This window comes from Dipodomys merriami, unplaced genomic scaffold, assembly GCF_024711535.1.
Source record: "Dipodomys merriami isolate MVZ:Mamm:240054 unplaced genomic scaffold, mDipMer1.0.p SCAF_20, whole genome shotgun sequence".
In the NCBI taxonomy this organism is placed as follows: Eukaryota; Metazoa; Chordata; class Mammalia; order Rodentia; family Heteromyidae; genus Dipodomys; species Dipodomys merriami.
In genome coordinates this window covers 24,358,252-24,375,523 of record NW_027203382.1, presented here as the reverse complement: position 1 = coordinate 24,375,523, position 17,272 = coordinate 24,358,252, and the positions used below count along the sequence as shown (strand labels likewise).

Here is a 17,272-nt window from a genome sequence, read left to right as displayed (position 1 = left end):
AGCAATAAAATTGCTTTTGATTATTTATTTGTATTAACAGAACCATCTGTTAAATAAAGCATTCCTAAAGATAGTCTGTTATAAAAACTGTAATACTCTATTTTCTGTGAGCCAGTACTTAAATAGTCAAGGTGACTATTTTAAGATAATAAGTAAAAACAAAGAAACATATTTATTAGAATGTTAAATTAAAATAGTATCATATTTAAACAGAGTGTCTCTTCAACCTTGCTATTTTAGGTCTCACTAGTTTCTACTATGCCTACCTTTCAAGGCAATTTGTCAGAACCTAGTGCACTAGTTTGGGAAAAATATAAAGTAAGAAGAGACTTAATAAGGAAGTATTTTTAAAAAATGAATCAATTTACATTAGAGTATTTAAAACTCTACAAATTTTATGAACATGAGATTTAAAATTTTTGACCTAGAACAGAAATACCGCTTGTGCTATTATTTCATAGGGTTGTTTTGAAGCTCTCCTAAGATAATATGAAAGTAGTGAAAGACTCTACAAATGGCCTTTACCATTCTCACTATCTTCACCTCAGGAACAGTTATAAACACTGTTTCTAATGTAAATCCTATTCCAATTCAGCAGTCCTAATGATTAATTTGACATTGACATTCTGGCTCTGTAGCCCAAGATGAAAGAATGGCCAGAATAGTATAAGCAACAGGCTAAATTCAAATATTGCGTTGTTTAATAATACTATGGAAGGGGCAGATCTGACTTTAGGAATGATTAAAGGTTTATTATAAAAAGAGAATTAGGGCTGAATATATATGGATCCGAAATGAATAGTGAAAACCACAGCATGATAAAATCACAGCAGACACAATAAAAATCTTTGTTTAAAAAAATTTCAAATATACATGAAACAAGAAACAACCACCATCAACTAATCACCTTTCACATGAAACTTTAATTTCAGTCAATGTATTCTATAAACTAACTGAAAAATGTGGTATTACACACCTATTGTCACTTAAATTAATGACTTTCAATTTTTGCATATCACCCATTTCTTCAGGAAGTGTCTCAAGCTTATTAGAATGGAGAAACAACACAGTTATATTTTTCCAGTTTCCAATCTGAAAGAGAAGTATAAATGAGATAAAAAATATGGTCTGTAAGTTAGTGAGATAGAAATATTACATATAAAAGCTATGAATAGCATTTTCATTTATAAAAATAACTTTAATTATATGTACTGAAATATTTAGGAATATCTCCCCCAAATTAACATAGCTAATAACTATTCAGGAAATAATTAACAAGTTACTTTAGGAAGGAAATATTAAAATAACACTGAATAGTTAAACTAAATTAGAAAAGGGCAAAGAGATAAAAGTAGAAAACTTTACAGTACCTCTGGGGGTAATTGTTGTAAGTAATTATGATCTGCAGCAAAGGTTCTTATATTAGTAAGCTGTCCAACTGATGAAGGCAAAGCTTCAATTTCATTGAAACTACAATCCAGTTCTTCTATTGATACTAACCTTTAATTATCAATGGAAATATATTTTATTTTAAAAATATTTTCTATATATAATCCAAAATTTAAGCACATGTAAATATTTGGGCCTGATTTTAACAAACTATATGAAATTTCATAAAGTTAAACTTTATCAATAATAACTTTACCAATAATATCTTTATTTTTATTATAAAATATCCAACGTATATTCCAATTACTTATTTAAATGTTTATGGAATTTCCTTTATATTTTATGTAAACATCTGAAAATATATACATAAGCTGAATTAAAATTAAAATTTTTTCTTTCTTTTAAATCTTTTTCTTATTTTTTTTCCTGAACTTCCAAATCTGGTATAAGAGGGTTACAATTTAACATGTCCACCTAGGTGTTGATGCTTCTTGATCAGTAACCTCTTCCATCATAAAAATACAATTCTCAAAGTCTATACATTTAAAACTTAAAAAAAAAAACTTACCCTCCTATAGAGTCTGGTAGATACATTAACTGGTTTTCATCTATTTTAAGAGTTGTAACATTCTTCAATGAACCTATTGAGAACAACATATAAAACTTCAGTTCAAACTAGAAAGCAAATCCAACAATCAATGCGAGATACTTCACATTTGACAAAAATTAGAACTTTACCAAGCCAACCTATCTAAAAGACACAGCATTCCAATCCATTAATTTAATTTCCTTACATTAAATTTTCAATTTTCACTTATATCATTTTTCCCTTTTTTTCTATATCATTTTTTAATATGCTATTTATCTGTCTACTAACTCCTCCACTAAAATATAAACTTTGTAAGATGAGAAAATTGTTCTAAAAACAATGCCACACAACAGAGAAAAACATATTGCAAACTTTCTGAATTGAAACATTAAAGATTATTAGGGCACCGGTGGCTCATGCCTTTAATCCCAGCTACTCAGGAGGAGATATCTGAGGATCACAGTTTGAAGCCAACCCAGGCAGCAAGGTCAGGGAGACTCTTATCTCCAATAAACCACTTTAAACAAACAGAAGTGACGCTGTGGCTCAACTGGTAGACCGCTTGCCTTTAGCAAAAAAAGCAGCTCAGGGACAGCACCTAATAGAATTCAAGCCCCAGGACCAGCAAAAAATTAAAAGCGCTCAAAGTGAGCACTCTACCACTTGAGTCACAGCACCATTTCCAGTTTTTTGGTGGTTAACAAGAGATAAGAGTCCCACGGACTTTCCTGCCCAGGCTGGCTTTGAACCGAGATCCTCAGGTCTCGGCCTCCTGAGAAGCTAGGATTACAGGTGTGAGCCACTGGTGCCCAGCTACACTGAAGTATATCTTAATTTAAAAATTACTGACCAAAGTATTTTTTTAATTAAAAAATACTGGTTAAGGTAAAACTGCTAGGCTGGGTGACACATTTCTACAATCTCAACACACAGAAGGCTAAAACAAGAGTATTAATAGTTAAAGGCCAACAGAGTGCCTATGGTTCACATCTGTTATCATGGTTACTCAGGAGTCAGAGATAGAAGGATTTTGGTTTGGAAGACCAGCCCAGGAAGGATAGGTGACTAGATTCTACCAACAAAATAGCCAGCAAAAAACAAAAAACACAGAAAGAGTGATCAGGCTTTGTCCTCTTGGGAATAGCATTTATTAATCAAACCTTAGATAAAAAATATGTCTGGGGCTGGAAAGGTGGCTCAGTGGTAGAGCGCTTGCCTTGCATGCATGAGGCCCTGTGTTCTATGCCTCAGCACCACATAAGCAAAAAGAAAAAAAGACAGAAGTGGCGCTGTGGCTCAAGTGGTAGAGCGCTAAGCTAGCCTTGAGCTGAAGAGCTGAGGGACAGCGCCCAGGCCCAGAGTTCAGGCCCCGTGACCAAAAAAAAAAAAAAAAAAAAAAAAAAGTCTGCCCAGGCCCAGAGTTCAGGCCCCATGACCAAAAAAAACAAAAAAAGTCTGTATTCAGTATGTACAGAGAACTTGTCTCAAAAACAAACAAAAATGCTAATGAATTTTCAAAACTACCTTAACTATATAGTTTTGAGGAAAACAAAAAAATATTTTGTATTGACATCACAACTATGTCTTTCATCAAAATAATTCAATTCCCTCGATACTTCACTGAACAAATGACTTCAGAAATACAGATCCAGTAACAACTAAAGATGTCTACATGATTTTGAAGTATGTTTTTTTTTCCCTTGTACACCTATAATGAAGTAGGCTTGAAAAAAAAGTTACTAAATAAGGACTATTATTTAAAAGAAAATTAGAAAAATTAACTTCTTTTTAAGGAATTTAACTTTATACAGCAGACCCTTAGTATCCATGGGTATATAACTCCAATGAGATTGCCAAGAGAAAAAACTGTGAATGCTCAGAATACAGAGGCTAAAAACAGATAACACAGGACTGAGAGCTTCTCTCCACGTAGCATAAAGCATGTGGAGAAAAAAATTTTTGAGCACACTTGAACAAAATTGTTGTATTATCTCTGAGTAAGGTGGGTTTACTGTATTATAATTTAAAAATTTGTTATCCTTAGAGTAAATAAAAAGATAGTAAAAAGATAGTAACATCATTAAAGGAGCAAATTGTACAGCTGATGACATCAGAAAAATTTAAGTACAACTTGTTCTGTGGTAGTCCATCTGGTGAAACTACTAACAATTTTTGAGTTACATGGAAGGCCAGAATTTTAATAAAAATGACTTGAATCCAAAAGCAAGTTACCAATAGTCTCAGGCAGTTGTTGAAGTGAATTACTGGATAACAGGAGATCTTGGAGGTTTTCACATGCTGAAATTCCTTCTTCAACCATTTCAATATTATTTTTAGAAACATCCAAATAGGTGAGCTGTTTTAAACTACCAATAAACTGTAAGTAAAAAAAAAAAAAGGAAAATACAATTACCCTACTACTCACTAAAAATTTAGGTAGTAAGATGGGCACAGTGGCTGAAGCTTATAAACCTAGCTACGTGGAAGGCAGAGACTGGGGAGTGGAGGTCTAGGCCAGCCCAGGTAAAAAGTACATGAGAAAGATCTCATCTCAACAGCTGAGAGTGGTGACACAGCTTGTAATTATTACAATTACAAAAATAGGACTTCTTTAAAATAAATGAAAACATAGTACCATAAACAAAGAAGTAAATTATATAACAAATGAAAGGAGAGGTATAGTTAGGAAAAAAACCCAAAAGCATAATCCCTCTGAACATTTAAAATACTATTTATCAAAACAAACTCCAGGAAATAGAAACACGTTTTTTTGTTTATTTTTTTAGTGGGGGGCAAAATGGGAATACAGGAAGGGAAGGTGGAAGGGTAAGAAAATACAGTCACTGTATATAAAAAAGGAACTATGCAACTTATGGGTAAAACAGGAGGGGAAAAATGGAGGAAAGAGAAGGAAAGGGACACTGTCCAAGAAGCACTGTACACATTATGTAACTTACAACTCCTTAATAATAATTTCAAAAAATTCTAAGTTTTTTTTCTGGGCAAATTGAGTAAGGAAATAAATTCACTTGCTAATTCTAGGTAAAATGTTATACTTCGCAATATTAAAACAGACTGTCTTACAAAAGCTTATCATGGAAAGTTTTAGATTTTAATTAAGAAGCACTTATAGTAAAAAACTGGGTATGTATAGCTCAACACCTGTAATCCTAGCTACTCAGGACAAGGATTACAGTTCCAGGCCTAGACTAAGCAAAAAGTATGCAACTGCATCTCAACCAATATGGTTGATATGATGGTCATTCCAGTTCCATGTTAAGTGTAAACCAGACAATAATAATCCAGGATGTCCTGGAGAGTAGTAAGATGAGCCTATGGCTCATACGTATAATCCTAGCTACTTAGAAGGCTGAGATCTGAGGATCACAATTTGAGGCTAGACTAGGCAGGAAAGTCAGTTTGACTTTTATCTCTAATTAACCACCAAAAAAACAAAAGTGGAGTGTTGCTCAAGTGGTAGAATGCCAACCTTGAGCAAAAAGCTCAGGGATAAATTCTAGGCCCTGTGTTCAAACCTCAGTACTGGAGTGCATTTGCACACATGCACACATGCATTCACACACACACTTAGAGGGTGGTATGGTACAGAATCTACCTATAAAACATGAGGCTGAGTTTAATCCCCAGTATCAACCTCCCCATGAAAAGTATAGCTAAATTAAAAAATCTATTTTCTTTTAACAAAATTCAGCCAGGTATTGGTGGCTCATGTCTGTAATCCTACCTGCTCAGGAGGCTAAGAGTGAGGATCACAGTTTGAAGCCAGACAAGGCTGGAAAGCTCATGAGACTCCTATTTCCAATTAACCACCAAAAAGTCAGAAGTGGAGCTATGACTCAAATGGATGAGTACTAACTTTGAGCACAAAAGCTCAGAGACAGCACCAGGCTAAGTTCAAGCCCCAGGACCAGCACACACTAAAAAAGTAATTTCAAATGCAAAAATACAAATAATGCAAAGGACATCCACCAACAAGTAAAGCCATTTAAAATTTTCAATACATACCCCAGGAATGAAAGTCAGTCTATTCCCATCCATCCAAAATTCTTTCAATCCACTTAGTTGCTCAAGAACTTCAGGCTGTTAAGAGAGGAAAACACAATTAATTTACATGAATATTTTTATCTGGCAAAGAAGTTCTAGTAATTTTTAATGTAATCTTTAGTTTTAAAATAATAAAGGGAAAAGTTGGGGGGAACATAAAACTCTCTTGAGCTTTGGATAACACAGTAAAGTTGAGTATATAGTTAACAAAAAAATTGGACCTACTACTCAGAAATGTACAATAAAAAGATAATCTCATTCATCATTATTAAGTATAAAGATAAAGCCTTTTAGAAAACCTTAAAAATATCAAATACATTTATACCTGCTTATATTAGTAAACAAAGAAAAAGGCAACTTATATCCTAAATGTCCAATAAAGGAAAAGCATCATCACATGGAAAAAATATCCTGGTTAATTCCTAAGTTGTCCTGAGAAGCTCATGACTATAATACCAACTACTCAGGAAGTGGAAAACAGAAGGACTATAGTTCAGATCATGCTCATCAAAAAGTCTATGAGCCCCCATCTCAACAAAATGCAGTGGCACATGCCATTCATCCCAACTCCACTGAGAATAAATAGGAGAATCACAGGCCACACCTGTGCCCCAGACATAATTTCAAGACACCCTGAGCCACACACTCACTTCCAGCTTTTTAAAGGCTAGTGGGAGTGTAAAAAGTCTCAGAGTCTGGCTAGTGGGAGTGTAAAAAGTCTGAGTGGCTCACACCTGTAATCCTAGCCTACTCAGGAGGCTGAGATCTGAGGATCGCGGTTCAAAGCCAGCCCAGGCAGGAAAGTTCGTGAAACTCCTATCTCTAATAAACCACTCAGAAAACCAGAAGTGGTGCAGTGGCTCAAGTGGTAGAGCGCTAGCATTGAGCTGAAGAGCTGAGGGACAGCACTCAGGGCCCAGAGTTCAGGCCCCATGACCGACAGAAAAAAAAAAGTCTCACAGGCTTGTTTAAAACTCCAGTTCTCAGATCTCAGACTCTTGAGTAGTTAAGATAAAGCATGAGTCATGGGAATCAGACTAGATAAAAAATTTTTCTACTTAGAATCTCTCAAATTTTCTGTATACTCTGTATCTCTTCCATGGACCTTTCCTTAATTGCATATTTTATCTATACTTTTGCTAGATTTTTCTCATGTATCTGGCTAATTTTTCTATCTGGCAAGTTTAGATTAAGAACTTTCATACTTTATCCATTATATTTTTAAAGAAAATTACTCCATATTCACATTTGTTCTTAATCAAATATAAGACATTTGGATAGGGGCTGGGAAGGTGGCTCAGTGGTAGAGCGCTTGCCTTGCATGCCTGAGGCCCTGGGTTTGATTCCTCAGCACTACATAAGCAAAACGAAAAAAGCCAGAAGTGGCGCTGTGGCTCAAGTGGTAGAGTGCTAGCCTTGAGCTGAAGAGCTGAGGGACAGCGCCCAGGCCCAGAGTTCAGGCCCCACGACCGCCCCCCCCCCCCAAAAAAAAGACATTTGGATAGGATAAATGATAAAAACTTACCACTTCTGTGAATTCATTACTTCCCAAATCCAGTCTTTCCAGCTGAGTCAGTCTATTCATCGTTCTAATAACAATGGAGTAAGAAAAAATTAACTATAAAAATATCAGTTACATAAAAGCTTTAAATTTCATAGCTTAAAACACTTATATAATGAATAGTCTTTCATTTGTTTAAAAAATGTTAATTCTCTAAGAAAATAAATTATCCATCAAATGGGATTACATGAAACTGCAGAGCTTCTGCAAGGCAAAGGACAAACCTAGCAAGATCAATAGAAAGCCCACAGATTGAGAAAAGATCTTCACTAGCCATACAATGGACAAAGTCCTCATATCTAAAATATACTTAGAATTCAAAAAATTAAATCCCCCAACAACAAGTCCTCAAAGAAACAACCGCCTGATTAATAAGTGGGCTAAAGACTTCAAGAGAGATTTCTCTGAAGAGGAAATAAGAATGGCCAATAGACACGTGAAGAAATGCTCAAGTTCTCTGGCCGTAAAAGAAATGCAAATCAAAACAACACTGAGATTCCACCTCACCATCAGAAAGAATGACATCATCTCATTTGTTAGGAAATGGAAAGACTTGGAAAATTTTACACAAAGTGAAGTAAGCCAGGCCCAAAGAAACATAGGTCTCATGTTTTCTCTTATTTGCAATAATTAGTATAGATCCAGGACAATCTTACCAGACAAGTAGAAAAGGTCAAAAGCTATGCACATATAACCATATAAGATGGTGCTAAGTAAAATGAACCTCAATAGAGACACAAGAGGTTTTTTTCTATGTGGCTGTTGTTTTTAATATACTATATGATTTCTTTTGTTTCTTTTGTATGTTCTTCCCCCATGGTATAATCCCTGTTTTCACTGTATTTGATTCTGGTACCCTGAATCTTGTATATACATTTTTCTCATTTTGGGAGGCAAAGGGAAATAACAAAATGCTGAAACTGAAACAAGGATACAGGTTGACCCATTATAACAATGAGATGTACAAGACACTATGTCGAAAACAAACTTTACAACTTGGGGTATGGGGGGAGTTCAGGAGGAAAGGGATGGTAGGGAAAAACAAAGGAAGGGGTAACAATGCTGGAGAGGAAATGTATTCATTACCTTACTCATGTAACTGTAACCACTCTGTACAGTATCTTTACAATAAAAAATAGGTATTAAAAATTGATACAATGAAAAAAAGAAAATTAACCATAATCCTCTAACTTTGACTTATCAGTATTGTATGAATGTGTGCATGCAAGTATGTGTACACTTAATTCCTGGGGCTTGAACTCAAGTACTGGGTGCTGTCTCTGAACTTTTGTGCTCAAGGCCAGCACCCTACCACTTGAGTCAGCTCCACTACCAAGATTTCAGTGGTTAATTGGAGGTAAGAATCTCATGGAATTTCTCCAAGGGCTAGTCTCCAGCTTTGATCCTTAGATCTCAGCCTCCTGAATACTACCACACCCCAGTTCTCATCAGTACTTTAATTCTGTTGTTAAGAAGTAGCTGCAATAGGGGCTGGGAAGGTAGCTCAGTGGTAGAGCGCTTGCCTTGCCTGCATGAGGCCCTGGGTTCGATTCCTCAGCACCACATAAGCAGAAAAAGCCGGAAGTGGCGCTGTGGCTCAAGTGGTAGAGAACCAGCCGTGAGCTGAAGAGCTGAGGGACAGCGCCCAGGCCCAGAGTTCAGGCCCCATCACACACACACGCACACACGCACACATGCACGCGCGCGCACACACACACACACGAAGCTTCAATAAATTTAAATCCACAAGCCAGAATATGATTAATGGGCTTGCATTTTCTCAATATAAATCAAGAATATATAAATCAGAATACAAATTAATTAATGAATTAAGACTATTTGTCTGATACATGGTCATTTCTACCAGAATCCCCCAAAAGTCTTTCCAAACTGTTTATCTGTAAAACTTCAAAGTAACTATTACTCTGAAAAATTTCAAAATCTTAAGAACAATAATTGTTACACTACTTTTCTGAAAGCTAGAGCCAATAAAATTCAAACTAAAATTACAAGTAAGCCAGGTTCTGGTAGCTCATGCTTATAATCCCAGCTATTTAGATGGCTGAGATCTGAGAATCTCAGTATGAAGCCAGCCTGGGCAGACAGATATGAGAGGTTCTTATCTCCAATTTACTACCAAAAAGCCAGAAACAAAAGTGCAGCTCAAGTAGGAGAGTGCCAAACTTGAGCAAAAAAACAAACAAGAGTGAAGTTCCTGAATTCAAGTCCCAGTACTGGAACCAAAAAAGAAGGAAAGAAGGAAAAGAAGGAAGAAAGGAAGGAAGGAAGGAAAAAAAGGAAGGAAGGAAGGAAGAAGGAAGAAAGAAGGAAGGACAGACAGATAAAATTAACAGATATTAAGTAAATACAGAACAATGAGGAAAATTTATAAAGTCAGTAGTTTTAAAGTACACAAATATAAAACAGTGCATTGGGGAAAAAAACTCATTTAGAGATAATGTCCTAGAAAAGTTTTAAAACTTATTTAGGAAAATATGAAGAATATAGATATCTAATAAAAATAGGAATAGATTCCACCAAGAAAAACATGGCTCTATCTTAACTTTGTTGCTAATAACAACTTAGGTTCTACGTACATACCTGAGAAATCTCAGAAATAAGTTTCCTTTTTTTGTTAGCAGGTATTTATTATATTTTATTATCTTTAATTGAAACTAAGCTTTTTGAGAAAATGAAATTGTGTCCCTCAAATTTCCTTCCTTTACCTTTAACTTTTATTTATACTTAACCCATTTTAGCTTATCTCCTGTCTCACAGGAAGAGTACATAAAATTTGGTGTTTTTGGCATACAGTGCTCCAGAATTCTTTAGACGGTATTTACTTTTACTTAACTATTTATACAATCAGGTCATCCCACTGTTTTAATCTTTAATCACCAAATGGTCTATACTCATAATCTCAAAACAAATGACTATCCTAATAGTTAAATCTGTGCCCAGCTCCCTTTCTGTGGTATTTGTTGTTTTTGGCTGCAGTGGGTTGGAACTCTGGACCTCTGCTTGCTAAGCAGGAGCTCTTCCTGAGCCATACTTTTAACCCTCTTTTCTCCTGTTCATTTTCAAGACAGAGTCTTGCTTCCCACCCAGGTGTATCTGAGCATGATCTAGCTATGTTAATTTTCCCTTTGTAGCCAGGATAATGTTCATGTACCATCACATCCAGCTCTATGTCGAGAAGTTGGTCTCTTGAACTTTTCTGCCTACGGTGGTCTCAAAATGAGATCTTTCCAATCTAAACTTACAGACATGAGCCACCAGTGTCCAGTTTATGGCCTCTATATAGTTTATGAGTACTCTAAGGTTTGTAATCATAAATCTTAAAAAGAATTATATTTATAATTTCATCAATATAATCTTAGTTAAATCTCTTTGTAAAAAGAATGCAAAACCATTCCTAGAAGGCTCCGGGTCCAAACCTTAGTACTGCACTGCCAAAAACACCCCAGTTAATTAGCTTCTGTAGTATCTACATAGACCCACATGCTGTATTCCCTCCCTTCACATTCACCTACCCTAAAGATAGTTAAAGGCTTGACCCTAGGTTGCAGCACACTGGGGAGCTGGTAGAACCTTTTGGTGAGGTGAATAGAAGGAAAAGAAGTTGAATCACTAGGGTTGCGCCAATGCACAATATTGGGGCCTTGGACCCTTCCTGCTTTTTGTTCTACCATAAGCATGGTAGAACATGACTGTGCTCCACCACCACAGGCCCAAATTCCTCTTCTAAATATCTCAATTTACTATGGCACTGTGACAGAAAGCTGACTAACAGATTACATTAGCTATTAAAGTAAATAATTACATCATGTTTACTCAAACCTCTTAAGAAATTATTCAAGTTTTGATCTAAGCCAAGAACAAATTAATAAAATATACACACTTGAAATTTTATTATGGAGAATTCTCACTTTAATTTATACTCACAACCATCACTGTCAACTTCATTCATGCAATAAATATTCCATTACTTGGTTATTATCATTTGTGGATAAAGAATAGAAATTGTCTCTGCTTTCAAAGACCAGGGCAAAGCAGTAAATATGCATGTGTATATCACTACTAACACATGATGGCCATTACCGTGAGAGACATAAATGCAATGCCACAGGAACTGAGTAAACCGAACTGGCTTTGAGGAAGATGTTTTTGTTCCTCAAAATGTGACATCAAGTCTAAATCATTCAATTTTTGTACGTTGGCAAGTTTTTTGAAGATTCAGATAATAAATAATCTAGGCTCTGTAGAGCACAACTACTCTACTTTTCTGCTGTGTGCAACAGTAGCCACAAGTGGTTTGTAAATGTGAATGTGGCTGTTTCATTAAACTCTGTCAGAAATAAGAACAAGAAACCATAGGAAATCATCGATTAGTTTTGTTCTTAGACTGCCATCTCTTCTTAGTGATAGCTCACCATTACAGAGCCAATCACATTTCTAATTTACAAAGACAAGAAAGCAGACAGCTAAATTCTAAGACTAAAGACCTATGAATCTCTCTCATGAGTGATGTTTATGACCTGCAATACATTAACCTGAAATTTCTTTTGAGACTCGTTTATTATTTTTTTGTTTTTACTTTTTATTTTTACTTTTTACATAAAACAGTCCATTTTGGAGAACTGTAAAATCACTATCACCATAGTGTCATGTTAAACAGCAACAACAGACACATAATTTTTGTACTTAATACCATAAAGTAAAATATGATGAGCACAAATGTCCTTCAAAGTATGTTGCATTCATTTTTTTAGATAATAAAGCTCTAAGCCAGGCATGATTGTGCATGTAATTCCAGCACTAAGTATTCAGAGGAAGGAAAGTATGAGTTCAAGGTCAATTTGAGCTACAGAGAAAAACTTTTTTCAAGAAATAAAACAAAACCAGTCCTTTCTAACTTAAAGATTAAAATTTCAAAATTAAATTTGAAAAGGACCTTTACTTACTTAGGCAACATTTTCAACTGGTTTTCTCTAAGTTCTAATATCTGAAGTTTAGTTAATCTGAAAAACAAAGAACAAATCAAATATATGTGATAAAACAAGGAACATAACAAACTAATGTACATTCTAAAGTTTTAAAGCAGCCAACATTAATTGCTTTAACTACTATGCAGACTCATATATTTAAATATTACAAAGGAATAAAAGCACAAAAGAACAGTTTATTTCTGCTTCTTACATTTTAGTGAGGGATGGGGAAGAATGTCAGAGACAAATTGTCCTTAACTATCAATCCAAGAAGAAATATCCTATCTTTAATTGAAAACAAACATTGCTTACTATTGTAGATTACAGAACACTAATAGCACTCTAGAGTATAGCTCTGAGAGAAACTAAATAAGGAAGTATAAAAGACATGGAGAAGAAATCCTTTAGCACTTTAGTGATGCACATTTCACTGTAAAATAGAAGGAAAGGAGCCAATAAACTGGTGCAAATGCCAGATACAGAGAGGAATCTAGTAAGTGTACTAATTATTTCAGACAAAAGATGACTCTAAAATTGATATAGTCCTTTCTGTGGTAATTAAATTCAACAGTAAATTGATACCTATCATTCATTCATTCCTATGTTTAAAAACTTATTCAGAGACTTGAGGGAGGGTTCAGAGAAGTAAGAGAATCTCAGAAACAACTTCTCATTTTTCAAGTATTTTTATTCCAATAGGGAAGATTGGTAAATCATTTTAGAAACTGCTAAAAGCCAAGGATATAGCAATTCAGTATTACAGTACCCATTAAAACTTCCTGGTCTGGCACCTCTAAACCAATTTAATTTTTTTTTTTTTGTAGTTTGCTTATAGTTTGTTGAAAAAATAATTCAAAGCAAAAAAAAAAAAACAAGATCCAAAAACACTTTAAGAACCACATTACTTAGAAATAATTATAATAGAAGAGTCTATGAAACTGTAATTAGTGTTACTAAATTAGTTTGTACTTTTATAAACTTTACAAAAGCTAACAATAAATACCTTAAGAAGAAACTATAATTTACCTGCCAAAATTAGCTGGCAAGAATTCAAGGAAAGCATCATTCAGATACAACTGGGTTAGGTTTAACAGCTGAGAAAATCCATCAGGGAGCCTATATAAAATATACCAGAATTTAAGTTCATATTTAAAATTTCAGTCTCTACTAAAACCTCTACAAGAATCTATATAAGACATCTGTAAATAGATGAGTCACTACTCTACTTTAATAGTGACAACTTAAGATTTGCCTTTTGTAATAACTTACCTATTTTAATATAACTTCACCTCTTTCTGAAAAGAGAGTGAGATTATGTGTCTTTGTGTCATAAAAATCTGTACAAAGTAGTCAACACATGAGCCACAACACACAGAAATATACATAGGGCATAAATATGATATCAGCAAGCACCCTTTAATTTCACCTTACATCAAATTCAAAGGACCAGATAACCAATTTTTAAAACTTGGAGGAGATATCTTGAGTTGCATTCATTGTTGTGAGGAATCTATCTTGTATATGGTAGGATGTTCAGCCACAACACTGACTTAGTCAACTAGACATCAATAATGTGAGCACACACACAAAAACAAATGCACATCTCCATTGTGAAAACCAAAAACATCTTTAAAACTGTCAAATATTACTATCTATAAAATGATTTACAGATGTAGAACTTGATATTAGAAGAATATATTCCATGAAGAGTATTTATATATATATATATATGTATATATATTTGTCTTATATTTTAACAAGTGTAAAATCTTCATGCAGTATGAGGACTTTGACTCATCTATGTTTCCTTTACCTCACAATCCTCTGTTTTCCATACCACCAAGTAAAGCAACTCTCAGTTTGGAAAAACATCAACAAATACTGTGTTATGTAAAACTCAAGTTTCAACTTTCAACATAGCTATACTAAGCTATACTTTATTAATCTTTAGCTTTACCATTCCATTTCTGAGAAAGTTAAGTTTTAATGCTAGGAAAAATTTGTTTATACCTTTTATCATCACATAACATACATAACCTCTGGTAAACGCATACACCAATCACCTTGTATTTTTCTTTTACTTTCCTTCCTGACTTTCAAGTGTCTCATTATATTAAAAATTTGATGTGTCATACATCTGATTCTGAGGCAAAGACATTTTGACACACTGCAAATAACAGTGAACAAGGAACTCTGGCAGAATCTAGTCTCAACTTCCTAACTTCCTTCCTTCCTTCCTTCCTTCTTTCTCTTTTTTTTTTTTTTTTTGGTGTGTGTACCAGTACTAGGGCTTGAATTCAGGGCCTGGGTACTGTCACTGAGCCTTTTTGCTCAAATTTAGAACTTTACCACTTAAGCCACAGCTTTCATCTTTTCAGGAGATAACTGGAGATCAAGGTCTTTTGGGTTTGTCTGCTCAGGCTGGCTTCAGACCATGATCCTCAGATCTCAACCCCCTGAGTGGTTAAGAATTACAGGCATGAGCTACCCATCTCCAGCTCTAGTCTCATTTTTTTATTCCAAATATGTGTGAGAACTGAAGCAAAAACTTTTGGCTCTTTTCAATCTCAGTTTTGTATTTCTAATATATGGAGTGACAAAAATTATTAAAAGGTTTTTTGAAAAAATTCTAAACCTGAATTATTGTGTAAGCATTGACATTGCTATAACCATGGCTTGGAGGACATTGCTATAACTATGGCTTGGAGGATAGAACAAGTGGTAGAGCATCTGCCCAGCAAGTACAAGTCCCTGAGTCCAAAGCCCAGTACTGCCAAAAAAAGACTGATATAAATTTCATTAAAACATGTAGGCAATATTTTACTGATTCATAATTGTTTTATTAAAAACCACTTACAGGGCTGGGAAGGTGGCTCAGTGGTAGAGCACTTGCCTTGCATGCATTGGGCCCTGGGTTCGATTCCTCAGCACCACATAAGCAAAAAGAAAAAAGCTGGAAGTGGTGCTGTGGCTCAAGTGGTAGAGCGCAAGCCTTGAGCTGAAGGAAGAGCTGAGGGACAGCGCCCAGGCCCAGAGTTCAGGCCCCACAACCGGACCCAAAAAAATAAATAAATAAATAAAAACCACTTAGAATTTAACTGAGATGACTTACTTAGAAATAGGGTTTACACTGGCCTCCACAACTGTCAAAACTTTACAGTTCTTTATATTTTCTGGAAACTCTTGTATTCCTAGAAAACAAACAATAGTCAAATTAAAGAATGTATTCCAAAGGCAGTAATAATAATAATAATAATAATAATAATAATAATAATAATAAATCCACATGGTCAGGGTAGAGCTCTATAAGTCATTGTCTATCCTACACCTCAGACTTCATAGTTACATTGGAGGTTTATCTAGTTGAGTCATTTTATAGATAAAATATATTCATGTACCCCAAAGAATTAGCTCTTTAGGAGGAATCAAATAAAGGAGTTAATTTTCCAAACCAATATGTATCTCTATATATCTATATCAATCTATACAATATCTGTATCTATAGATATATGTTGTGCGTGTGCATATATATGTGTGTGTATATAGTGTGTCTGTGTTTTATCTTGCAGGTTCAGAAAGTAATTAATAGAAAATGAAGTAGGTAATAGGACACCACAATGTAAAACATAGACCATCACCTCCACAACAATTTGTTTTCTATTTTGTCTTTTCTTCATTTACTTATTTATAACTGCCAATTATTTTGACTAGTTTTCTTTCTTTTGGACGTTCTGAAAAGCTGTACTTTATGTGATGATGATAAGGACGCAAAATTCAACATTGTATTGCTTTCACATATAAGAAGAATGATTGCTTTTAAAATGCTAGGCTTCAAATAGAGCTGGCTCCTAATATATATAAACAAACAAAGCTGAAAGCAAAGCTAAAGACAGAAGAGGTGGAAAAGTTGTACTGTATATGTGCTTCAGAACAATTTATTTGTCAAAAAAAATAATAAAACAGGGGCTGGGAAGGTGGCTCAGTGGTAGAGTGCTTGCCTTGCGTCATGCATGAGGCCTTGGGTTTGATTCCTCAGCACCACACAAACAGAAAAAGCCGAAAGTGGTACTTGGCTCAAGTGGTACAGTGCTAGCCTTGAGCTGAAGAACTGAGGGACAGTGCCCAGGCCCAGAGTTCAGGCCCCATGACCACGACCAACAACAATAATAATAATAATAAAACATCTTTTTCCAGCATATGATGTTTCTTTCCTGTCACTTTTCATACTCCCTTTTTCTCAACCTTCTTTTATATAATCCAGTGGCATGCTCACAGTGTAACTGCTTCAGGAGTACAGTGATTTCTACATACCAGGATCTATGTATTCGAGAGATCCTTAGGTATTTCAATGTTGAGTATCCTTCTAGAACAGTGCTTAGTGACATTCATAGAATGGTTACAAAACACCATACTATTATTGTGATGTAAAATTTTAAACTCTAAGCAAATCTGACTTCCTTATTATACACATATATGTATACATATGCACCAACTCCTACACTGATTATAAAGCAAAATAGTACAGGTAAATTTTAGCAATTTGAAGTGTAAGATCAAAATACAGATATTTCCTCCCCAGCAATCTATCACTCTTTTTTTTTTCCTGCAATGCCCTCTTAATTAACTTCTTTTTAGCTTAAAGAGAAAAGACTTTTCCACAAATTATTTTTTACTAGTGAT

General features: G+C 34.7%; 1 protein-coding gene across 10 annotated transcripts in view; it reads right to left on the bottom strand.

The window, feature by feature from the left end:
• The window catches only part of Erbin (erbb2 interacting protein), a 128,946-nt gene that overhangs the window by 58,823 nt on the left and 52,851 nt on the right, over positions 1–17,272 (bottom strand). For all 10 annotated transcript variants that reach the window (XM_070031255.1, XM_070031253.1, XM_070031261.1 and 7 more), the window contains exons 5-13: positions 15,705–15,783; positions 13,619–13,708; positions 12,569–12,625; positions 7,569–7,632; positions 6,005–6,079; positions 4,211–4,355; positions 1,958–2,030; positions 1,371–1,500; positions 977–1,092 (exon numbers count right to left, since the gene is read on the bottom strand). In XM_070031255.1, the coding sequence (XP_069887356.1) occupies positions 977–1,092; positions 1,371–1,500; positions 1,958–2,030; positions 4,211–4,355; positions 6,005–6,079; positions 7,569–7,632; positions 12,569–12,625; positions 13,619–13,708; positions 15,705–15,783 (829 nt within the window). The remainder of the gene's footprint in view (positions 1–976; positions 1,093–1,370; positions 1,501–1,957; positions 2,031–4,210; positions 4,356–6,004; positions 6,080–7,568; positions 7,633–12,568; positions 12,626–13,618; positions 13,709–15,704; positions 15,784–17,272) is intronic.